The sequence below is a fragment of the Heterodontus francisci genome, chromosome 22 (genome assembly GCF_036365525.1).
Source record: "Heterodontus francisci isolate sHetFra1 chromosome 22, sHetFra1.hap1, whole genome shotgun sequence".
Taxonomy (NCBI): Eukaryota; Metazoa; Chordata; class Chondrichthyes; order Heterodontiformes; family Heterodontidae; genus Heterodontus; species Heterodontus francisci.
This window is the reverse complement of record NC_090392.1, coordinates 82,368,268-82,393,961: the sequence shown is the minus strand read 5'-3', so window position 1 is coordinate 82,393,961 and position 25,694 is coordinate 82,368,268. Positions and strand designations below refer to the sequence as shown.

General features: G+C 48.4%; 1 protein-coding gene across 8 annotated transcripts in view; it reads right to left on the bottom strand.

Moving 5' to 3' along the window:
• Positions 1-25,694, bottom strand: part of LOC137381500 (T-cell surface glycoprotein CD3 delta chain-like) — a 145,119-nt gene that overhangs the window by 99,962 nt on the left and 19,463 nt on the right. For 3 of the 8 annotated variants that reach the window (XM_068054186.1, XM_068054184.1, XM_068054191.1), the window contains 2 exons: positions 23,068-23,117; positions 18,732-19,193 (listed from right to left, as the gene is read on the bottom strand). The exons of 2 other annotated variants lie outside the window; for them this stretch is intronic. In XM_068054186.1, the coding sequence (XP_067910287.1) occupies positions 19,131-19,193; positions 23,068-23,117 (113 nt within the window). In that variant the 3' untranslated portion in view covers positions 18,732-19,130. Of the gene's footprint in view, positions 1-2,840; positions 3,027-3,648; positions 3,670-18,731; positions 19,194-23,067; positions 23,118-25,694 lie in introns of those variants that run through there. 3 more of the 8 variants (XM_068054188.1, XM_068054187.1, XM_068054192.1) reach the window with 2 other exon arrangements.

The window sequence follows — 25,694 nt, the reverse complement described above, 5'->3', positions numbered from 1 at the left end:
CCCCTCAAAATTTTGTACATTTCAATCAGATCTCCCCTCAGCCTTCTCTGTTCCAAGCAGAACAACCCCAGCCTATCCAATCTTTCCTCATAGCTGCATTTTTCCAGTCCTGGCAACATCCGCGTAAATCTCCTCTGAACCCTCTCTAGTGCAATTATATCATTTCTGTAATGAGGAGACCAGAACTGCACACAGTACTCAAGTTGTGGCCTAACCAATGAATTATACAGTTCCAGCATAACCTCCCTGCTCTTGTATTCTATACCTCGGCTAATAAAGGAAAGGATTCTATATACCTTTTTAACCAACTTATCAACCTGCCCTGCTACCTTCAGGGATCTGTGGACATTCACTCCAAGGTCTCTCACTTCCTCTACACTTCTCAGTATTTTCCCATTAATTGTGTATTCCTTTGCCTTGTTTGACCTCCCCAAATGCATCACCTCACACTTCTCCAAGTTGAATTCCATTTGCCACTTTTCTGCCATCTGACCAGACCATCAATATCTTCCTGCAGCCTACAGCTATCCTCCTCACTATCTACAACACGGTCAATCTTTGTGTCATCTGCAAACTTCTTGATCATGTCCCTACATTTACATCCAAATCGTTAATATATACCATAAAAAGCAGGGGACCCAGTACTGAGCCCTGCGGAACACCACTGGGAACAGTCCTCCAGTCACTAAAACACCCGTCAGCAATTACCCTTTGTTTCCTGCCACTGAGCCAATTTTGTATCCACCTTGCTGCATTTCCCTGGATCCCATGGGATTTTATTTTATTAACCAGTCTGCCATGTGAGACCTTGTCAAAAGCCTTGCTAAAATCCACGTGGACCACATCAACTGCACGACCCTCATCAATCTTCCTTGTTACTTCTTGAAAAAACTTAATCAAGTTGGTCAAACAAGATCTTCCCTTAACAAATCCATGCTGACTATCCTTGATTAACCTGTGCCTTCTTAAGTGACAGTTTATCCTGTCTCTCAGAATAGATTCCAATAATTTGCCCGCTACTGAGGTTAAACTGAGTGGCCTGTAATTATTCGGTTTATCCTTCGCTCTCTTTTTAAACAGCGGTACAACGTTAGCAATTCTACAATCCTCCGGCACCACACCTGTATCCAGTGAGGACTGGAAAATGATGGTCAGACCTTCTGCTATTTCCTCTCTTGCTTCTTTTAACAGCCTGGGATACATTTCATCCGGCCCTGATGTTTTATCAACCTTCAAAGATGCTAATCGCATTACTACTTCCTCTCTCCCTATGTTTATCACATCCAATACTTCACACTCTTCCTCCTTAACTACAATATCGTCCCCCTCTTTTGTGAAGACAGACTCAAAGTATTCATTAAGAACCATACCCACATCTTCCGCCCCGCCACATAGGTTACCTTTTTGGGGTTCAGGGATGGAGGGCATTCGGGATGGAGGGGGTTGGGGATGGAAGGGATTGGGGTGGAGGGCATTCGGGATGGAGGGGGTTGGGGATGGAGGAGATTGGGGATGGAGGAGATTGGGGATGGAGGGGATTCGGGATGGAGGGGGTTGGGGATGGAAGGGATTGGGGTGGAGGGCATTCGGGATGGAGGGGGTTGGGGATGGAGGAGATTGGGGATGGAGGAGATTGGGGATGGAGGGGATTCGGGATGGAGGGGGTTGGGGATGGAGGAGATTGGGGATGGAGGAGATTGGGGATGGAGGGGATTCGGGATGGAGGGGGTTGGGGATGGAGGAGATTGGGGATGGAGGAGATTGGGGATGGAGGGGATTCGGGATGGAGGGGGTTGGGGATGGAAGGGATTGGGGTGGAGGGCATTCGGGATGGAGGGGGTTGGGGATGGAGGAGATTGGGGATGGAGGAGATTGGGGATGGAGGGGGTTGGGGATGGAGGAGATTGGGGATGGAGGAGATTGGGGATAGAGGGGATTCGGGATGGAGGGGGTTGGGGATGGAGGAGATTGGGGATGGAGGAGATTGGGGATGGAGGGGATTCGGGATGGAGGGGATTCGGGATGGAGGGGGTTGGGGATGGAAGGGATTGGGGTGGAGGGCATTAGGGATGGGGGGGTTGGGGATGGAAGGGATTGGGGTGGAGGGGGTTGGGGATGGAGGGCATTAGGGATGGGGGGGTTGGGGATGGAAGGGATTGGGGTGGAGGGGGTTGGGGATGGAGGGCATTAGGGATGGGGGGGTTGGGGATGGCGGGATTACCAGAGGCTGCACAATAACTATAAGCTGTTGGGCAGCAAAGGGGAAATTGAGCATTTTGTTTACAAATAACCAGGTTGTTACAGTCAGTTAAGTTTAGAGATACAGCACTGAAACAGGCCCTTCGGCCCACCGAGTCTGTGCCGACCATCAACCACCCACTTATACTAATCCTACACTAATCCCATATTCCTACCACATTCCCACCTGTCCCTATATTTCCCTACCACCTACCTACACTAGTGACAATTTATAATGGCCAATTTACCTACCAACCTGCAAGTCTTTGGCATGTGGGAGGAAACCGGAGCACCCGGAGGAAACCCACGCAGACACAGGGAGAACTTGTAAACTCCACACAGGCAGTACCCAGAATTGAACCCGGGTCGCTGGAGCTGTGAGGCTGTGGTGCTAACCACTGCGCCACTGTGCCGCCCTAGGGTCAGTTAGGGTCAGTGTGAAAAACCAGTGACCCGTCCACTGGCAACAAGAAATGTTTTATGGCAGGAAACTGCACTTTGTGAAAACCAGCATGGCTAGAATACGCTAGAATATGCCTGCTGTGCTGAATGAGTCTCTGAAATATTCCTTGCACAAAGTGGAGGACGACTCTGGGACCTACGTTTGATGAAGATGATAGCACGGTTGTCAAGGTCACCCAAGCAGCTGTATTCCACTGAGTGTTCATCGGAGTATTTGAGCATAACGTGGGAGATTGACGTGTTTCTGGGATTTTTCCCCTCTTCACTCACTATTAAGTTGGCTTTTTCGCAGTGAACTTTAATCAGTTTTTCTTGCGTATGTATTGCTATGAAAGAGAAACTTGCATTTATATAGTGTCTTTCACAACAACAGGCCATCCCAAAACACTTCACAGCCCCTGAAGTATTTTTGAAGTTTAATCACAAAGAAACACAGCAGCTAATTTGGATAATTGATGCTGTTGAGCAAAAAAGGGGGGGCGGACAGAGACTCCCCCTCGACCACATCAAACTGGCCCACCCCCACCCTGAAAACCCCACCCATCCCCTCCCCCACCCTGACCACCTACCCCTCCCCTCCCCCACCCTGACCACCCACAGACCACCCACCCCCACCCTGACCATCCACCCACCCCCTCCCCACCCTGAAAACCCCACCCATCCTCTCCCCCACCCTGACCATCTACCCAACCACCCTCCCTCACTCTGACCACCCCTTACCCCCTCCACCCCTCCCCCTCACTCCCCAGCCCTTCCACCCCTCCTCCTGCCCCCACCATGCCCACCCCCTCGATCATGCCCCCTCCACCCTTCCCCCTCCCACTCCCCCCACCTCTCCCCCACCACCCCTCAGAATTTTAAACATGAGGATTATTCTCCCCCTTAACGTAACCTGGGAGTTTCTCCTCAGAACGTCATTCACTGAGTGATTTCGAAACAGACACTTACTGATTGTTGCGTTTGTGGTCCCTGCAAACAAAAGGAAGAAAATGAGTCACAAAACCGGGAGTCACGGTGTCAGTCACAAAGCCGGGAGTCACGGTGTCAGTCACAAAGCCGGGAGTCACAGTGTCAGTCACAAAGCCGGGAGTCACAGTGTCAGTCACAAAGCCGGGAGTCACGGTGTCAGTGCATGGATTGAGCTGCTGGCAATCCTGGATCAATTGCTTGTATTTCACAGAATGGAGTTGGTGAGGAGTGATAGACAAACAGTTGGAAGCAGTGATGAGGGACTTTACTCTGAGGGATCACCAGGAATGTTGGTGCTGCGTTGGAGCACTGTGTTGATAAGGTGACAGTAGGGTGAGTTTCTGTTCTGAAGTGTTGTACCAATAGGGAAATGGGGAGTAAAAACAAGAAATGCTGGAACCACTCAGCAGGTCTGGCAGCATCTGTGAAAAGAGAAGCAGAGTTAACGTTTCGGGTCAGTGACAAATATTAGAAAAGTCACAGGTTATAAAGCAAGTGAGGCGGGGGTGGGGCAAGAGATAACAAAGGAAGTCGAGATTGGACCAGGCCACATAGCTGACCAAAAGGTCACAGAGCAAAGGCAAACAATATGTTAATGGTGTGTTGAAAGACAAAGCATTAGTACAGAATAGGTGTAAATACACTGAATATTGAACAGCAGCAAGTGCAAACCTGAAAAAAAACAGTGGGTAAGCAAACTGAACAAACTAAAATGAAATGAAATAAATGCAAAAAAAATTGTAAAAGATGTAAAAAAGAATGTAAAAAAAAGGAAGAAAAAATAACTAAAAATGAAAATGGGGAGGGTCAGTGTCTAATGGAGAGGAGTCGCTTCCAATCCAATGGCCAAGTCTGCATCCTGAGTCTGGGAATTTCTCCACTCTGGTCCTTATCAGCTGGGCCCAAAGCAAACTGCTTTCAATTCAACAATTTAACTCATAACTCTCAGTAAGAGAGGATCCAGGGTGGCTGAAGTGGAAAGTGACTGGATTTCTGACTAGACCAGGAGCTGAGGGTTCGTGGCGTTTAGTTAGGGACAGGCTACAGGAGCTCAGAGTTGATTAGAAACATCGAATGGTTACAGCACAGAAGCAGGGGCCATTCAGCCCATCATATTCGTCCCGGTTCTGTATGACAGCAACTCAGCTAGTCCCACTCCCCTCCCTTTTCCCCAAAGTCTTGCAAATGCTTTCTCTTGAGATAATTCTCCAATTCCCTTCTGAAAGCCACGATTGAATCTATCTCTACCACACTCGCAGGCGGTACATTCCAGATCCAAACCATTCACTGCGTAAAAAAGGTTTTTCCTCATGTTGCCTTTGGTTCTTTTACCAATCACTTCAAATCGATGTCCTCTGGTTCTCAACCCTACAGCCAATGGGAACAGTTTCTCCTTATCTACTCTGAGACCCCTCATCATTCTGAACGCTTCTATCAAATCTCCTCTCAACCTTCTCTGAGAAGACCAGCCCAGCTTCTCCAATCTATTACCCAGCCCTGGAACCATTTTTGTAAATCTTTTCTGCACCTCTAAAGCCTTCATATTCTTCCTAAAGTGTGGTGCCCAGATTTGTACACAATACTCTAGTTGAGGCTGTTTTATACAGTTTCATTATAACCTCCCTGCTTTTGTACTCTCTGCCTCTATTTATTAAAGCTCAGGATCTCGTCTGCTTTGTAAAGACTCTGGAAAAAGTAAACATATTTCACTCCCATTACTGATCATGATCTTGGTATGAAAAATATTATCAGATGTTTTTGCTTAAATTTAAAGGAAACAAAATTAAAGCTACACTTTCTTTTATAAATGTGCATCAAATAGTAAACAATTTATCAGTTCTATTGCTGTATGAATAGAAACAGAAAGGGTTCGATGTGTGATTTCTGTCAAAATCTAACACCTGATTTTTAGGACTAATTTGGACTGAATACCCGATAAAGAACATTAGAGTCACAGACCGGCTGAGACTGGGTAAGGACGGCAGGTTTCTTTACCTAAAGGTCATCAGTGAACCAGTTGGGTTTTTACAACAATCGGACAGTTTCGTGATCGCTTTTACTAAAGGCAGATTTTTATTTCCAGGTTTTTAAAACTGAATGCAAATTCTCAAATTGCCCCCGTGTGATTTGAACTCCATCTACTCTGGATTACTAGTCGAGTAACAGAACCAAAACACTCCCACTGCACTAATGGAGTGACTGAAGTGTTATAGTGACAGTCACCTTGTCCCTTACTTCACAAGCAGTGAGTTATTCTAAGCTGCCTTATCTTTGCTGTGTGTTGGATATTGTGATAGTAACTGTCACACAGGCCAATATCCCGACTCCCTGATGTACACCGTACAATCCTGCTTTTCCAGCCCCACTTTCTCTCTGTGTATATAACAGGCATTGTCACAATGAGAAAATTACAATCAAAAAGTATCATAGAAAGTTACAAATTTGCTCTGTGTATAATGCACCAGAACATCAGTGAGCTGTTTATTTGTGAGTTTTACATCCTGATCTGGTATTAATGTGTGAGAATCTTCTAGAACAGGAGAACCCCACAAGCAATCAGAGTAGCAGAAAGAATGAGGTTAATCAACAAGTAAGAAAGAGCTTTCTAGAACACCTTTCACAATTTCCAGACAACGCAAAGTGTTTTCCAGCCATTTAATTATTTTTGAAGTTGCTGTTATAACCTTCTGTTTAACAACATCAATAAGAAATACCTAAATGTAACAAAACACCTCAAACTCTGAAATAATCTGACTGCAGGATGATCAATCACTCTCAATGAAAACCAGCACCTGGGCAATGGGATTAACCCTTTCCCTCCTGCATTTCTGCTCAATAACGAGCCCAATTAATCTGAAGGCGGGTGAAAGGAGCTCAGTGATTGTTCCGAAATGAAGGTGGAGTTTAGAAACTGATACGTGAGCAGCGACTGACTTTATCACACAATCACTGATAAACAACTCATCAAAGGCCCCTCTGATAGATGCATTAGGATGCAACAACAGTCACTGCCTCTCTTTGTGAGCAGAACTGCTTGGAATTGAGTTTTTATTTAGCTCAAGTACATTGTCAATCGGATTGAAACATTAGAGCCTAATGAGAGATTGATTATAACGTTCCTTCATCACCTCGGGATGTCTCAAAGTCCTTGACAGCCAATGAAATACTTTCTGAAGCATAGTCACTGTTGTAATGTAGAAAACCCAGCAGCCAATTTGTGCACAGCAAGATCCCACAAGATGACCAGTCCATCTGTTTTTGAAATATTGACTGAGGGATAAATATTGTCCAGGACACCGGGGAGAACTCCCCTGCTCTTCTTTAGGATAGTGCCATGGGATCTTTTACATCCACCTGAGGTCCTGCCAGGCAGACTGGTCAGTAAAATGAAAGCCCAGGGGATACAGGGCAATGTGGCAGGTTAGATCCAGAATTAGCTCAGGGACAGGAAACAAAGGGTAGTAATCGACGGATGTTTTTGTGAATGGAAAGCATTTCCAGTGGCGTTCCACAGGGCTCAGTGTTGGGTTCCTTGCTGTTAGCGGTATATATTAATGATTTGGACTTAAATGTGAGAGGCATGGTTGGGAAATTTGCACAATGGGCCAAGTGGCCTCTTTCTGTGCCTTAAACTTTCTATGATTCTTTGACACAAAAATTGTCCGTGTAGTTGATAGTGAAGAGGATAGCTGTAGACTTCAGAATGATATCAATGGTTTGGTTGAATGGGCGGAAAAGTGGCAAATGGAATTCAATCCAGAGAAGTGTGAGGTAATGCATTCGGGCAGGGTAAATAAAGCAAGAGAATACACAATAAAGGGGAGGATATTGAGAGGGGTAGAAGAAGTGAGAGACCTTGGAGTGCATGTCCACAGGTCCCTGAAGGTGGCAGGACAGGTAGATAGAGTGGTGAAGAAGGCATATGGAGTGCTTTCCTTTATTGGCCGAGGTATAGAATACAAAAGCAGGGATGTAAAACTGCTGTGTGTTGGATGTTTCCATCCACCACCACCATCCTCCGCCTGGCTGAACTTGTTCTCACATTGAACAACTTTTCCTTCAACTCCACTCACTTCCTTCAAGTAAAAGGTGTTGCTATGGGTACCTGCATGGGTCCTAGTTATGCCTGTCTTTTTTTGGGATATGTCGAACATTCTTTGCTGCAGTCCTACTCAGGCCCCCTCCCCCAACTCTTTTTCCGGTACATTGATGACTGTATTGGTGCCGTTTCCTGCTCCCGCCCCGAACTGGAAAACTTTATCAACTTTGCTTCCAATTTCCACCCTTCTCTCACCTTTACATGGTCCATCTCTGACACTTCCCTTCCCTTCCTCGACTTCTCTGTCTCCATCTCTGGGGATAGGTTGTCTACTAATATCCATTATAAGCCCACTGACTCCCACAGCTACCTCGACTACACTTCTTCACACCCTACCTCCTGTAAGGACTCCATTCCATTCTCCCAGTTTCTCCATCTCCGACGCATCTGCTCTGATGATGCTACCTTCCATGACGGTGCTTCTGATATGACCTCCTTTTTCCTCAACCGAGGATTCCCCCCCACTGTGGTTGACAGGGCCCTCAACAGTGTCCGGCCCATTTCCCGCACCTCTACCCTCACCCCTTCCCCTCCCTCCCAGAACCGTGACAGGGTTCCCCTTGTCCTTACTTTCCACCCCAGGAGCCTCCATATCCAAAGGATCATCCTCCGCCATTTCCGCCACCTCCAGCGTGATGCCACTACCAAACGCATCTTCCCCTCCCTTCCCCTGTCAGCATTCCGAAGGGATCGTTCCCTCCGCGACACCCTGGTCCACTCCTCCATTACCCCCACCACCTCGTCCCCATCCCATGGCACCTTCACCTGCAATCGCAGGAGGTGTAATACCTGCCCATTTACCTCCTCTCTCCTCACTATCCCAGGCCCCAAACACTCCTTTCAGGTGAAGCAGCAATTTACTTGTACTTCTTTCAATGTAGTATACTGTATTCGCTGCTCACAGTGTGGTCTCCTCTACATTGGGGAGACCAAGCGCAGACTGGGTGACCGCTTTGCGGAACATCTCCGCTCAGTCCGCAAGCAGGACCCCGAGCTTCCGGTTGCTTGCCATTTCAACACTCCCCCCTGCTCTCATGCTCACATCTCTGTACTGGGATTGCTGCAGTGTTCCAGTGAACATCAACGCAAGCTCGAGGAACAGTGTCTCATTTACTGATTAGGCACACTACAGCCTGCCGGACTGAACATTGAGTTCAATAATTTCAGAGCATGACAGCCCCCCATTTTACTTTCATTTTTAGCTTTTTTTACAATTTTCTTTTTGTTTATTTCATTTAATCTTAGTTTGTTCAGTTTGCTTACCCACTGTTTTTTTTCATTAGAATTAGAATTAGAATTAGAACATTACAGCGCAGTACAGGCCCTTCGGCCCTCGATGTTGCGCCGACCTGTGAAACCATCTGACCTACACTATTCCATTTTCATCCATATGTCTATCCAATGACCACTTAAATGCCCTTAAAGTTGGCGAGTCTACTACTGTTGCAGGCAGGGCGTTCCACGCCCCTACTACTCTCTGAGTAAAGAAACTACCTCTAACATCTGTCCTATATCTATCACCCCTCAACTTGAAGCTATGTCCCCTCGTGTTTGCCATCACCATCCGAGGAAAAAGACTCTCACTATCCACCCTATCTAACCCTCTGATTATCTTATATGTCTCTATTAAGTCACCTCTCCTCCTCCTTCTCTCCAACGAAAACAACCTCAAGTCCCTCAGCCTTTCCTCGTAAGACCTTCCCTCCATACCAGGCAACATCCTAGTAAATCTCCTCTGCACCCTTTCCAAAGCTTCCACATCCTTCCTATAATGCGGTGACCAGAACTGCACGCAATACTCCAGGTGCGGTCTCACCAGAGTTCTGTACAGCTGCAGCATGACCTCGTGGCTCCTAAACTCGACCCCCCTACTAATAAAAGCTAACACACCATATGCCTTCTTAACAGCCCTATTAACCTGGGTAGCAACCTTCAGGGATTTATGCACCTGGACACCAAGATCTCTCTGTTCATCTACACTACCAAGAATCTTCCCATTAGCCCAGTACTCTGCATTCCTGTTACTCCTTCCAAAGTGAATCACCTCACACTTTTCCGCATTAAACTCCATTTGCCATCTCTCAGCCCAGCTCTGCAGCCTATCTATGTCCCTCTGTACCCTACAACATCCTTCGGCACTATCCACAACTCCACCGACCTTACTGTCATCCGCAAATTTACTAACCCACCCTTCTACACCCTCTTCCAGGTCATTTATAAAAATGACAAACAGCAGTGGCCCCAAAACAGAACCTTGCGGTACACCACTAGTAACTAAACTCCAGGATGAACATTTGCCATCAGCCACCACCCTCTGTCTTCTTTCAGCTAGCCAATTTCTGATCCAAAGCTCTAAATCACCTTCAACCCCATACTTCCGTATTTTCTGCAATAGCCTACCATGTGGAACCTTATCAAACGCCTTACTGAAATCCATATACACCATTTCCACTGCTTTACCCTCATCCACCTGTTTGGTCACCTTCTCAAAAAACTCAATAAGGTTTGTGAGGCACGACCTACCCGTCACAAAACCGTGCTGACTATCTCTAATGAACTTATTCTTTTCAAGATGATTATAAATCCTGTCTCTTATAACCTTTTCCAACATTTTACCCACAACCGAAGTAAGGCTCACAGGTCTATAATTACCAGGGCTGTCTCTACTCCCCTTCTTGAACAAGGGGACAACATTTGCTATCCTCCAGTCTTCCGGCACTATTTCTGTCGACAATGACGACATAAAGATCAAGGACAAAGGCTCTGCAATCTCCTCCCTAGCTTCCCAGAGAATCCTAGGGTAAATCCCATCCGGCCCAGGGGACTTATCTATTTTCACACTTTCCAAAATTGATAACACCTCCTCCTTGTGAACCTCAATTCCATCTAGCCTCGTAGCCTGAATCTCAGTATTCTCAACAACATTTTCTTTCTCTACTGTAAATACTGACGCAAAATATTCATTTAACACTTCCCCTATCTCCTCTGATTCCGCACACAACTTCCCACTACTATCCTTGATTGGCCCTAATCTAACTCTAGTCATTCTTTTATTCCTGATATACCTATAGAAAGCCTTAGGGTTTTCCTTGATCCTATCCGCCAATGACTTCTCGTGTCCTCTCCTTGCTCTTCTTAGCTCTCCCTTTAGATCCTTCCTGGCTAGCTTGTAACTCTCAAGCGCCCGAACTGAGCCTTCACGTCTCATCCTAACATAAGCCTTCTTCTTCCTCTTGACAAGCGCTTCAACTTCTTTAGTAAACCATGGCTCCCTCGCTCGACAACTTCCTCCCTACCTGACAGGTACATACTTATCAAGGACACGCAGTAGCTGCTCCTTGAATAAGCTCCACATTTCGATTGTTCCCATCCCCTGCAGTTTCCTTCCCCATCCTACGCATCCTAAATCTTGCCTAATCGCATCATAAGTTCCTTTCCCCCAGCTATAATTCTTGCCCTGCGGTATATACCTGTCCCTGCCCATCGCTAAGGTAAACCTAACCAAATTGTGATCACTATCACCAAAGTGCTCACCCACATCTAAATCTAACACCTGGCCGGGTTCATTTCCCAGTACCAAATCCAATGTGGCATCGCCCCTGGTTGGCCTGTCTACATACTGTGTCAGAAAACCCTCCTGCACACACTGGACAAAAACAGACCCATCTAAAGTACTCGAACTATAGTATTTCCAGTTGATATTTGGAAAGTTAAAGTCCCCCATAACAACTACCCTGTTACTCTCGCTCCTGTCGAGAATCATCTTCGCTATCCTTTCCTCTACATCTCTGGAACTATTTGGAGGTCTATAAAAGACTCCCAACAGGGTGACCTCTCCTCTCCTGTTTCTAACCTCGGCCCATACTACCTCAGTAGACGAGTCCTCAAACGTCCTTTCTGTCGCTGTAATACTCTCCTTGATTAACAATGCCACACCCCCCCCCCTCTTTTACCATCTTCTCTGTTCTTACTGAAACATCGAAATCCCGGAACCTGCAACATCCATTCCTGTCCCTGCTCTATCCATGTCTCCGAAATGGCCACAACATCGAGATCCCAGGTACCAACCCATGCTGCAAGCTCACCCACCTTATTCTGGATGCTCCTGGCGTTGAAGTAGACACACTTTAAACCAGGTTCTTGCTTGCCAGTGCCCTCTTGCGTCCTTGTAACCATATCCCTGACCTCACTACTCTCAACATCCTGTACAGTGGCACTACAATTTAGGTTCCCATTCCCCTGCTGAATTAGTTTAAACCCCCCCGAAGAGCACTAGCAAATCTCCCCCCCCAGGATATTGGTACCCCTCTGGTTCAGGTGAAGACCATCCTGTTTGTAGAAGTCCCACCTACCCCAGAAAGAGCCCCAATTATCCAGGAAACCAAAACCCTCCCTCCTACACCATCCCTGCAGCCACGTGTTCAACTCCTCTCTCTCCCTATTCCTCGCTTCGCTAGCACATGGCACGGGCAACAACCCAGAGATAACAACTCTGTTTGTTCTCGCTCTAAGCTTCCACCCTCGCTCCCTGAATTTCTGCCTTAAATCCCCATCTCTCTTCCTACCTATGTCGTTGATGCCTATGTGGACCACGACTTGGGGCTGCTCCCCCTCCCCCTTAAGGATCCCAAAAACACGATCCGAGACATCACAAACCCTGGCACCTGGGAGGCAACATACCAACCGTGAGTCTCTCTCGTTCCCACAGAACCTCCTATCTGTTCCCCTAACTATGGAGTCCCCAATGACTAATGTTCTGCTCCTCTTCCCCCTTCCCTTCTGAGCAACAGGGACAGACTCTGTGCCAGAGACCTGTACCCCATTGCTTACCCCTGGTAAGTCGTCCCCCTCAACAGTATCCAAAACGGTATACCTGTTGTTGAGGGAAACGACCACAGGGGATCCCTGCACTGCCTGCTGGTTCCCTCTCCTTCCCCTGACGGTAACCCATCTACCTACTTCTTTTACCTGAGGTGTGACTGCCTCCCTATAACTCCTGTCAATAATCCCCTCCGCCTCCCGAATGATCCGAAGTTCATCCAGCTCCAGCTCCAGTTCCCTAACGCGGTTCTCAAGGAGCTGGAGTTGGGTGCACTTCCCGCAGATGCAGTCAGCAGGGACACTCTTGGCGACCCCTACCTCCCACATTCTGCAGGAGGAACATTCAACTGCCTTAACCTCCATTCCCTCTATTCTAGATTCCCAATAAATCTACTGAAAAACCAAAAAAAAAATGTCAAAACTTGTTAGGTTAGCAATCCAACGGACAGAACTTCTTAAATAAAAAGCTTACCTTATCAACACAACAGAGTCCTTTTTTTTGGTTAGAGGAGGAGGGTGGGTGGGAGACACTACACGTGTAGTGTCTCGGGTACAGCCACCACCCAAATATATACTTTTTACTTCCCCAGCAGTCCTCTGGTCCTCCGAAAACAAAAGGGAATTAACTTTTAAACTTACACTGAAATTGACATGTTTGTACTTGCTGCTGTTCAATCTTCAGTCCGTTAACACCTTTTCTGTACTAATGCTTTGTCTTTCAACACACCATTAACATATTGTTTGCCTTTGCTCCATGACCTTTTGGTCAGCTATGTGGCCTTGTCCAATCTACACCTTCTCCTTTGTTATCTCTTGCCCTACCCCTGGCTCACTTGCTTATAACCTTTGACATTTCTAATATTTGCCAGTTCCGAAGAAGGGTCACTGACCCGAAACGTTAACTCTGCTTCTCTTTCCACAGATGCTGCCAGATCTGCTGAGTGGTTCCAGCATTTCTTGTTTTTATTTCAGATTTCCAGCATCCGCAGTATTTTGCTTTTATATTAATGTAATGCTGGAACTGTATAAAACACTGGTTAGGCCACAGTTGGAGTATTGTGTACAGTTCTGGTCACCACATTACAGGAAGGACATAATTGCTCTGGAGAGAGTACAGAGGAGATTTACAAGAATGTTGCCAGGGCTCGAAAATTGCAGCGATGAGGAAAGATTAGATCGGCTAAGGTTGTTTTCCTTAAAACAGAGGAGGCCGAGGGGTGACTTAATTGAGGTGTATAAAATTATGAGGGGCCTAGATAGAGTAGACAGGAAGGACCTGTTTCCCCTAGCGGAGAGGTCAATTACCAGGGGATAAAAACAAGAAATACTGGAACCAATCAGCAGGTCTGGCAGCATCTGTGGAAAGAGAAGCAGAGTTAACGTTTCGGGTCAGTGACCCGAATTACCAGGGGGACACAGATTTAAAGTGATTGATAGAAGGATTAGAGGGGACATGAGGAAAAACTTTTTCACCCAGAGGGTGGTGGGTGTCTGGAATTCACTGTCAGGAATGGTGGTGGAGACAGAAACCCTCCTTTGCATTTAGCAGGTCTGTGTTTGCTCACCTATTCATTATAGAACAATACAGCACAGTATAGGCCCTTCGGCCCACGATGTTGTGCCGAACCTTTAACCTACTCTAAGATCAAACTACCTACATATGAGTTAGAGACAGGGGACAATTAGATTATTACAGCAGCAACAGGATAGCTTGTCGAAGAACAGAATCACTGAATTCAGTCGAAGCACCAACAGCGTGTGTGTTTTTTAAATATTGCGTGAATGGTTCTCACTGTAAAGTGTTAACATTATCGAGAGTGTTAACATCTTTTACCAAATATTGGGCGTGTGAAGGTATATACCTGTTCATAAGGGATGTGAAGTACTTACAAGAGTGGGTATTAATTGCTGAACATGAGTGGAATCTCTTGTTTGAGAGTAGATCAGTTCCAAACTTCTGAGATTTTGGGATAGAACAGGTTAGATTAGGAGATGTGGCAATAAGATTTTAATACTGTAAAGATCCAGGGAGGAGAGGCAATGAATGAGATGGTTGGAGCTGAGGATAAATGAGAGGAAAGTCAGAGGACCACTCCCATTGAAGATGGGGTCAGTAACATGATATGGTTTCAATGCCAGGTCAGTAGCGTGTTCCAGTATCACTGCCCGGTCTGTAGCATGTTCTGGAATCAGTACCAGATCAGTAGCGTGTTCCAGTATCACTGCCTGGTCTGTAGCATGTTCTGGAATCAGTACCAGATCAGTAGCGTGTTCCAGTATCACTGCCCGGTCTGTAGCATGTTCTGGAATCAGTACCAGATCAGTAGCGTGTTCCAGTATCACTGCCCGGTCTGTAGCATGTTCTGGAATCAGTACCAGATCAGTAGCGTGTTCCAGTATCACTGCCCGGTCTGTAGCATGTTCTGGAATCAGTACCAGATCAGTAGCGTGTTCCAGTATCACTGCCCGGTCTGTAGCATGTTCTGGAATCAGTACCAGGTCAGTAGCGTGTTCTGGTGTCCCGAGCCGGGCCTGTAGCATGTTTTTATTTTATTTTATTTAGAAATACAGCACTGAAACAGGCCCTTCGGCCCACCGAGTCTGTGCCGACCAACAACCACCCATTTATACTAATCCTTCATTAATCCCAAACAAAAACAAGAAATGCTGGATTCACTCAGCAGGTCTGGCAGCATCTGTGGAAAGAGAAGCAGAGTTAACGTTTCGGGTCAGTGACCCTTCTTTGGAACTGGTCACTGACCCGAAACGTTAACTCTGCTTCTCTTTCCACAGATGCTGCCAGACCTGCTGAGTGAATCCAGCATTTCTTGTTTTTGTTTCAGATTTCCAGCATCCGCAGTATTTTGCTTCTACATTAATCCCATATTCCCTACCACAAATGTTCTGGTGACACGCAGACTGTGGCCTCCAGGATTGGACTCAGTTCCCCTGGGGAGCAAGCAGGGGAGGAGGGGACAGGAAGCTGCATAGTTTATCCATTGTATTAAAGCACAAATTTAAAAAAAAATTATATCTTCTCCTGGCCTTCCGGAGGTTTAATTCTCCCTCATTCACACTTTTCCCAGCTGCAGGGATAATTCTGTGGATTTGCTGAAGAATTGTGTGTTTTGACTGTGACACCAGCAAATTCTGAGCATCAGGGTTTGTAGGTGAGGGTTGAGTCTCTGTCCCAGGTCCTCAGAGGGGCAATGCTTGGAGTCTCTCTCTGCCCCCGATATCCCTCATCACTCCCGCCTGCACCTCCCAGCTCACCCTCAGCTGAAGCACCCAATGAGGCCAGACCACCTGATTGACGCTGTCAGAGACAGGAGTCTGGACCTTGCCTGTCACAACCTGTTTATTCGTTTTCAGTGTTTATTATTGGCAATTGGAGTTTTTTTGCCAAGTTTGACAGTTGCTCCAAAGTCAAGTGCGTACGTGATGTTTCAGCAAATAGGAGTCTCAATATCTGATAAGAAGTTCCCCTCCCACACACTCAGACACCTCTCGACACTCACAAAACCTCAACTCCTTCCTCCGCCAGCTGCAAGCAAAAACTCACAGCCTTGTTTGTGTTTATCAGCAGCCATTGCGAAAACACAGACCACTCAGTCTAGGTTCAGTCAGAGCAGTGTCACCTTCAGTAAACACCTTCAGTGGTTAGCACCGCAGCCTCACAGCTCCAGCGACCCGGGTTCAATTCTGGGTACTGCCTGTGTGGAGTTTGCAAGTTCTCCCTTTGTCTGCGTGGGTTTCCTCCGGGTGCTCCGGTTTCCTCCCACAGCCAAAGACTTGCAGGTTGATAGGTAAATTGGCCATTAGCAATTGCCCCTAGTATAGGTAGGTGGTAGGGAAATATAGGGACAGGTGGGGATGTAGTAGGAATATGGAATTAGTGTAGGATTAGTATAAATAGGTGGTTGATGGTCGGCACAGACTCGGTGGGCCGAAGGGCCTGTTTCAGTGCTGTATCTCTAAACTAAACTAAACTCAACTAAAGGGTTAGGAGCAGAATCTCACTGTTCAGGAAGATCCCAGCTTCCTGGCTAATTGGAGTTGGATACCCAGGAGCCAGTTACAGACAAATCTAATGGAGGGATACAGCGGTTATAAAACATCTTGAGCATTTTGTGTTTGATTTTTGATTATTTGCTGCTCTCTGTGTGTCTGCAATTTATGAAAACAAAGTGTCACTGTTCATGTAGTGTTTAATTACAAACAGAAGCACATTTGCAACATGTGGGAGTCCCAGACAATTTATTTTAGATATCACAAAATCTACAAAGCTATAAATGGAAAATTAATCGCCGCAAATCAGTGACAAAACAGCATAAAATATAATCACATCAGGAAGTGTGGAGAGAGAATCAACTGCTCACAGGGTCTAACACACAGGAGGATTTTAACCAATCCTGATAAAGTAAATCAGGTGCCATTGGATCAGTCGTGGTTGCACACGCACTCGTTGCACACTCACTCGTTGCACACTTGCCTGTTGCACACCCGCCTATTACACACCCTCTTGTTACACACCTGTCCATTAGACATTTCCTGATTATTCTTCCTATTGACTTCAGTGAGGATGTGTAACAGGAGGATGTAATGGGTGGGTGTGTAATGGGATGGTAATGGGTGTGTAACGGGCTTGTATGTGGAATGGGAGCATGTGTAGCGGGAGGGCGGGGAACAGGAGGGTAAATTCAACCCCTCTGATTTATTCTTGTCTAGAACCAAAGGGCCTCATCTAACAGCCTCCCGGAGACTCAGGAATTACTGCCTCCACCTCCTGACTCCCCACTCCAGGCATTTCTCACCCTTTATGTGAAGGAGAGTTCCTGACATCAGGTCCTGTGCATTTCCCAACCCCTCCCAGTTGTTTATGTGGCATTAACCCATGTGAAATAAACTCCATAATCCTGTCTGTCTGCACGGATCCTGATACACACACACTTCCCTTCTGGGGAATACTGATTGTGGGATTGTATTCCACATATGTACAAATTATTTGTCTAGATTTGTACTGACAGTTTAAGCTAAATAGGCCGTTTAATTCTACATTTTCCACTCCTCACAGCATTTTAAACACTCAAAAATGCAAAACAATTTTTAGAAGCAAAATTTAAAATTCATTCTAAATTCAGATCGGGGAAACAGGTCTGTTTTCTGGTTAATTCATTAAGGAGGAAAATACAAGTCATAATCAGGAAGAATGAGTTGAACATAATAATACATTGGACAGAGCTGCCAGAGTAGCAAGGAATCGAGTCAGTAACACAGAGCAACACTTACTTAAAGCATGAATTAAAAAGCTGTTCTGGATACAGAAAAAAAAGGTTTGCAGTTCTTCATGAAAGAAATGGATCTTGCAAAACTGAAACCAGCTCCTGGGTTGTAACATTTGGTAGGATTATGCCCTGGTGTTCCCCCAGAATCCTTCCCCTCCCCCACCATCTCCCTGTCTCCCCCCATCTCCTCACTTCACCTCCCCCAGAACCTACCCCCGTCTCTCACTCCCCCGCCCACCCCTCCCCCAGAACCTACCCCCGTCTCTCACTCCCCCACCCACCCCTCCCCCAGAACCTACCCCCGTCTCTCACTCCCCCGCCCACCCCTCCCCCAGAACCTACCCCCGTCTCTCACTCCCCTGCCCACCCCTCCCCCAGAACCTACCCCCGTCTCTCACTCCCCCGCCCACCCGTCCCCCAGAACCTACCCCCGTCTCTCACTCCCCCACCCACCCCTCCCCCAGAACCTACCCCCGTCTCTCACTCCCCCGCCCACCCGTCCCCCAGAACCTACCCCCGTCTCTCACTCCCCCGCCCACCCGTCCCCCAGAACCTACCCCCGTCTCTCACTCCCCCGCCCACCCCTCCCCCAGAACCTACCCCCGTCTCTCACTCCCCCACCCACCCCTCCCCCAGAACCTACCCCCGTCTCTCACTCCCCCACCCACCCCTCCCCCAGAACCTACCCCCGTCTCTCACTCCCTCACCCACCCCTTCCCCAGAACCTACCCCCGTCTCTCACTCCCCCACCCACCCCTCCCCCAGAACCTACCCCCGTCTCTCACTCCCCCACCCACCCCTCCCCCAGAACCTACCCCCGTCTCTCACTCCCCCACACCCCCAGAACCTTCCCACCCTCTCTCCCCACTAACATTCTACACTTGCTTGAAAACACTGAACAGCTGTAATTAAGCACACTGATATTAAACACACTGATATTAAACACACTGATGCACTGAAACCACACAGCGCAATATTAGCCTAGAGAATTGTTAATCCACAAAATGTCCCCATTAAAATTATAGCAGGCAGAATTTCTGAGCAAACCATCAACACGTTCATAACTGAGATTGTGCCATGTGATGTCAGGTGTATGTGATAAGGCAGAGATTTGAACATGTCAGTGTAACTGTGTTGATCTGAAGCAAATTCAACAACCACAGCCAAAGGTCACAAAAATCATTTAACAGCAAAGCAAGCAGTGAACGAGGAGATAACTGATGCTGCCTGGCCAAAAGTCCCTGGCATTTGTGTATTTATATTTTCAGACGGGGGCCGAGCTCGCTGTATTCACAGCTTCCTCTCCGCTTCCCAAGATCCTGAAAAAAAGGAGCAAAAGACAGCTTTATAATTCATTATTCAAAGAAAATGTAAAGGATTATTTACTGCCTTCATTCCAGTCAGCTCTCACATCAGTTATATCCAGTTTTATAAATCTCTTCCTCTGCAGTGACCCCAGGGTGCTGGATCCCAGAGTAGACCCGAGGGTGTTAGATCACAGGGTGCTGGAGCCCAGGGTGCTGGAGGCCAGGGTGCTAGATCACAGGGTGCTGGAGGCCAGGGTGCTAGATCCCAGGGTGCTGGAGGCCAGGGTGATAGATCACAGGGTGCTAGACAACAGGGTGCTGGAGCCCAGGGTGCTAGATCACAGGGTGCTAGATCCCAGGGTGCTAGATCACAGGGTGCTAGATCACAGGGTGATGGAGCCCAGGGTGCCAGATCACAGGGTGCTAGATCACAGGGTGATGGAGCCCAGGGTGCTAGATCACAGGGTGCTGGAGGCCAGGTTGCTAGATCACAGGGTGCTGGATCACAGGGTGCTGGAGCCCAGGGTGCTAGATCACAGGGTGCTAGAGCCCAGGGTGCTGGAGGCCAGGGTGCTAGATCACAGGGTGCTAGATTACAGGGTGCTAGAGCCCAGGGTGCTAAATCACAGGGTGCTGGAGGCCAGGGTGCTAGATCCCAGGGTGCTAGATCACAGGGTGCTAGATCACAGGGAGCTGGAGCTCAGGGTGCTAGAGCCCAGGGTGCTAGATCACAGGGTACTAGAGCCCAGGGTGCTAGAGGCCAGAGTGCTAGATCACAGAGTGCTAGAGCCCAGGGTGCTGGAGGCCAGGGTGCTAGATCACAGGGTGCTGGAGCCCAGGGTGCTAGATCACAGGGTGCTGGAGGCCAGGGTGTTAGATCCCAGGTTGCTAGATCACAGGGTGCTAGATCACAGGGTACTAGAGCCCAGGGTGCTAGAGGCCAGGGTGCTAGATCACAGGGTGCTAGATCCCAGGGTGCTGGAGCCCAGGGTGCTAGATCACAGGGTGCTGGAGCCCAGGGTGCTAGAGCCCAGGGTGCTAGATCACGGGGTACTAGAGCCCAGGGTGCTAGAGGCCAGGGTGCTAGATCACAGGGTGCTAGATTACAGGGTGCTAGAGCCCAGGGTGCTGGAGGCCAGGGTGCTAGATCCCAGGGTGCTGGATCACAGGGTGCTAGATCAGAGGGTGCTGGAGCCCAGGGTGCTAGATCCCAGGGTGCTGGAGGCCAGGGTGCTAGATCATAGGGTGCTAGATCACAGGGTGCTGGAGCCCAGGGTGCTAGATCCCAGGGTGCTGGAGCCCAGGGTGCTAGAGCCCAGGGTGCTAGAGCCCAGGGTGCTAGAGGCCAGGGTGCTAGATCACAGGGTGCTAGATTACAGGGTGCTAGAGCCCAGGGTGCTGGAGGCCAGGGTGCTAGATCATAGGGTGCTAGATCACAGGGTGCTGGCGCCCAGGGTGCTAGATCCCAGGGTGCTGGAGCCCAGGGTGCTAGAGCCCAGGGTGCTAGATCACAGGGTGCTAGATTACAGGGTGCTAGAGGCCAGGGTGCTAGATCACAGGGTGCTAGATTACAGGGTGCTAGAGCCCAGGGTGCTGGAGGCCAGGGTGCTAGATCCCAGGGTGCTGGATCAAAGGGTGCTAGATCAGAGGGTGCTGGAGCCAAGGGTGCTAGATCCCAGGGTGCTGGATGCCAGGGTGCTGGAGGCCAGGGTGCTAGATCACAGGGTGCTAGATCACAGGGTGCTGGAGCCCAGGGTGCTAGATCCCAGGGTGCTGGAGCGCAGGGTGCTGGAGCCCATGGTGCTAGATCCCAGGGTGCTGGAGCCCAGGGTGCTGGAGCCCAGGGTGCTAGAGCCCAGGGTGCTAGATCCCAGGGTGCTAGAGCCCAGGGTGCTAGATCCCAGGGTGCTGGAGCCCAGGGTGCTAGATCCCAGGGTGCTGGAGCCCAGGGTGCTAGAGCCCAGGGTGCTAGATCGCAGGGTGCTGGAGGCCAGGGTTCTAGAGCCCAGGGTGCTAGATCCCAGGGTGCTGGAGCCCAGGGTGCTAGATCCCAGGGTGCTAGAGCCCAGGGTGCTAGATCCCAGGGTGCTGGAGGCCAGGGTTCTAGAGCCCAGGGTGCTAGATCCCAGGGTGCTGGAGGCCAGGGTTCTAGAGCCCAGGGTGCTAGATCGCAGAAGCACTGTCCTTGTTCAGCCTTGCTCTCCTCACAGTGACCTTTGTGTCTCATCCATTCCAGGAGTGTGACACCAAGTGGGGAAAGTGCCCTGGGGAAGGATGGTCACTCTGGGCCTCCCATATTCATCTCACACTGGCTATTGAAAGACAACATTGTAGAGGGCCTGGAAGCAGGGCCCTGTCAAACCTGTGTGGAATCCATTAACTGTGAAACCTTAGCCCACTCGTTTAAAAGATATTTAAATGATTTCCATGAGAAAGCTGCCTAATTTAGGAGGGAATTAAAGTTTTACTCTACTTTCACGTGGAGGCATTGTTTTGGGTCCACAGTTTTGGGAAAGCCAATCAGCTGGCGTTATCCATCAGGCTTGTCAGTGATTGGCTCCATTGGCATTACGCCTGCCTTTCCAAAGCTGAATTCTGATTGGAGGTTGGTGGCTGAGGTGGAAAATTTCAATAGAGAGCAAGTATTTCCAATCTCTTATATATCTTGTGCTTGCTTCCTGCAGCATTAGGAGCTCAATCACTCAGACAGATCATTGTGATTTATATGAATTTACCTCCCCGTTACCAAGGCACCAAAGCCTAGGATCCTCTGACACAACCTTTATCTTCTCAGCCATCAGCTCAGCTGTTGTTGTTTGGCGGAGTTGGCACATCGATACATCGACTGCACCATACTGAAGCCACCTCGTTACCTACAACTCAACTTTCAGCAGCCATTGTGGTGACAGGTTCCCAGCAACATGTGTCCAATGGAGGAATAAACCTGAATTGGTCCATTGGCACAGGTCTGGTTATATCCTGCAGCTTTCACCATCAACTGCTTCCCAAATTGGCCCCGCAATGTTGTGTCAGAGCTGGTGCTATGAGGATTGCAGTTCAATCAGAGACAAAACTCAAACTGTTTGGGAAGAGGAAGTCAGGGGAATTCAGGGATTATCCTGAATTGTAACTTCTCAGTCAGTGTGTTTTTTTTTATTTCCAAAATATACTTTATTCATAAAAAGCTGTAAAAAAAATACATGACAAAGCAGTTCCAAACAGCACCAAGTCAAAAATTACAAAGAGAGGTCCTTAATACAGGAGTGAGTTGCCTCACAACCCTTCCATTTCATTTCTCATGCCATATACATTTTACAGCAAACGAAAATTTTCCCGATACAGTTCGAGGGGTTTCCCATGGATCCAGCCCCTCAGTCCAGCTTGGTGGGGGGGACCTTACACAGTGGTCTTTCCCCATTGAGCCTTTGCTGCGGCTGCCCCAAGCTTTAGTGCGTCCCTCAGCACGTAGTCCTGGACCTTGGAATGTGCCAGACTGCAACACTCGGTCGTGGACAACTCTTTGCACTGGAAGACCAGCAAGTTTCGGGCAGACCAAAGGGCATCTTTCACTGAATTGACAGTCCTCCAGCAGCAGTTGATGTTTGTCTCGGTGTGCGTCCCTGGGAACAGCCCGTAGAGCACAGACTCCTGTGTTACAGAGCTGTTTGGGATGAACCTCGACAAAAACCACTGCATCTCTTTCCACACCTGCTTTGCAAAGACACATTCCAGAAGGAGGTGGGCAACCGTCTCTTCCCCACCACAGCCACCTCGAGGGCATTGTGCAGAGGGGACGAGACTTCAGGCGTGCAATGTGTGATGCTTTAATCACTTGGCACAAGCCTTAGATTTAGTCAATGATGGTGTCACTGTTGACTGTCCTTACCTGATACACATCATTATGATCATGAGGAACAAGGCTCTCTCTCTCCAAAGCTAGAAAAATACAAGGTATAACAAACATGAATGTTCTGAGGCAGAAACACTGCCATAACTCAGCACATATCCCAGAACCTCCTTACACTTGAAAGGGTTAAAAGTTTTGATGTTTCAGAGTCAAGGGTGAGGGGGTTAATTCACTGCAGAATCATTTGAAAGAGCAGTAAAATAAGGCTAATGAAATGTTAACCTTTTTCTCAAAGTGGGCTGGAATATAAATGGGTGGCAGTGATGTTACTAATTATTTAAAGCTCTGGTCAGACCCCCATCGGAGTAACTGTCTTCAGTTCTAGGCCCCACACCTCAGGAAGGATATGTTGGCCGTGGAGAGGGAAGAGCACAGATTCACCAGAATGATAGCAGGGTTTAAAGGGTTGATATATACTAGACTAGGCTTGTACTCCCTCAAATTTAGAAGGTTAAAGGCTGATCTAATTGAAGTGTTAAAAATCTTGAAAGGATTTGATAGGATCGATAGAGAGAAAGTATTTCCTCTGGTTTGGGGAGTCCAGAACAAGGGGGCAGAACCCTAAAATTAGAGACAGGCCGTTCAGGGGTGATGTCAAGAAACACTTCTTCACACAAAGGGGAATGGAAATCCTCTCCCCAAAAAGCTGTCAATTGAGGTTTTCAAGACTGAGATTGATGGATTTTTGTTGGGTAATGGGTATCAGAGATATGGAGAAAGGTGGGAAAATGGCTGAATGACCTCCTCCTGCTCCTGTGTAACAGGCTTGAGAGGGGCTGAATGGCCTCCTCCTGTTCTTGTGTGACAGACTCGAGGGGATGAATGGCCTCCTCCTGTTCCTGTGTAACAGGCTCGAGAAGGGCTGAATGGCCTCCTCCTGTTCTTGTGTGACAGACTCGAGGGGCTGAATGGCCTCCTCCTGTTCCTGTGTAACAGGCTCAAGAGGGGCTGAATGGCCTCCTGTTCTTGTGTGACAGACTTGAGGGGATGAATGACCTCCTCCTGTTCTTGTGTAACAGGCTCGAGAGGGGCTGAATGGCCTCCTCCTGTTTTTGTGTGACAGACTCGAGGGGCTGAATGGCCTCCTCCTGTTCCTGTGTAACAGGCTCGAGAGGGGCTGAATGGCATCCTCCTGTTCTTGTGTGTCAGACTCGAGGGGCTGAATGGCCTCCTCCTGTTCCTGTGTAACAGGGTAGAGGGGCTGAATGGCCTCCTCCTGCTCCTGTGTAACAGGGTAGAGGGGCTGAATGGCCTCCTCCTGCTCCTGTGTAACAGGGTAGAGGGGCTGAATGGCCTCCTCCTGTTCCTGTGTAACAGGCTCGGGAGGGGCTGAATGTCCTCTTCCTGTTCTTGTGTGACAGACTCGATGGGGTGAATGGCCTCCTCCTGTTCCTGTGTAACAGGGTAGAGGGGCTGAATGGCCTCCTCCTGCTCCTGTGTAACAGGGTAGAGAGGCTGAATGGCCTCCTCCTGTTCTTGTGTGACAGACTCGAGGGGCTGAATGGCCTCCTGTTCCTGTGTAACAGGCTCAAGAGGGGCTGAATGGCCTCCTCCTGTTCTTGTGTGACGGACTCGAAGGGCTGAATGGCCTCCTCCTGTTCTTGTGTGACAGACTCGAGGGGCTGAATGGCCTCCTCCTGTTCCTGTGTAACAGGGTAGAGGGGCTGAATGGCCTCCTCCTGCTCCTGTGTAACAGGGTAGAGGGGCTGAATGGCCTCCTCCTGCTCCTGTGTAACAGGCTTGAGAGGGACTGAATCGCCTCCTCCTGTTCCTGTGTAATAGGCTCAAGAGGGGCTGAATGGCCTCCTCCTGTTCTTGTGTGACAGACTCGAGGGGCTGAATGGCGTCCTCCTGTTCCTGTGCAACAGCCTCGAGAGGGGCTGAATGGCCTCCTCCTGTTCTTGTGTGACAGACTCGAGGGGCTGAATGGCCTCCTCCTGTTCCTGTGTAACAGGATAGAGGGGCTGAAAGGCCTCCTCCTGCTCCTGTGTAACAGGGTAGAGGGGCTGATGGCCTCCTCCTGCTCCTGTGTAACAGGGTAGAGGGGCTGAATGGCCACCTCCTGCTCCTCTGCAAGAGGCTCGAGGGGCTGAATGGCCTCCTCCTGTTCCTCTCTGCTCTCCAATGGTTCAGTTGAGCCAGTCAATATGAGAACATCCAGATTCCATTCTCTTCCTGCAGGGGTTGCTGGTCTCAGCCAGACTGCAGATTGATTCTGCAATTTGTCTCAGTGTGTCTGGGCTTGAGAAGAGTTATAGAGTTATACAGCACAGAAACAAGCCCTTCGGCCCATCGTGTCCACGCCAGCCATCAAGCCTATCTATTCTAATCCCATTTTCCAACACTTGGCCCATAGCCTTGTATGCTCTGGCGTTTCAAGTGCTCATCTAAATACTTCTTAAATGTTGTGAGGGTTCCTGCCTCTACCACCACTTCAGGCAGTGTGTTCCAGATTCCAACCATCTTGTGGGTGAAATTTTTTTTCCTCAAATCCCCTCTAAACTTCCTGCCCCTTACCTTAAATCCATGCCCCCTGGTTATTGACCCCTCCACTAAGGGAAAATAGTTTCTTCCGATCTAACCTATCAATGTCCCTCAATTTTGTA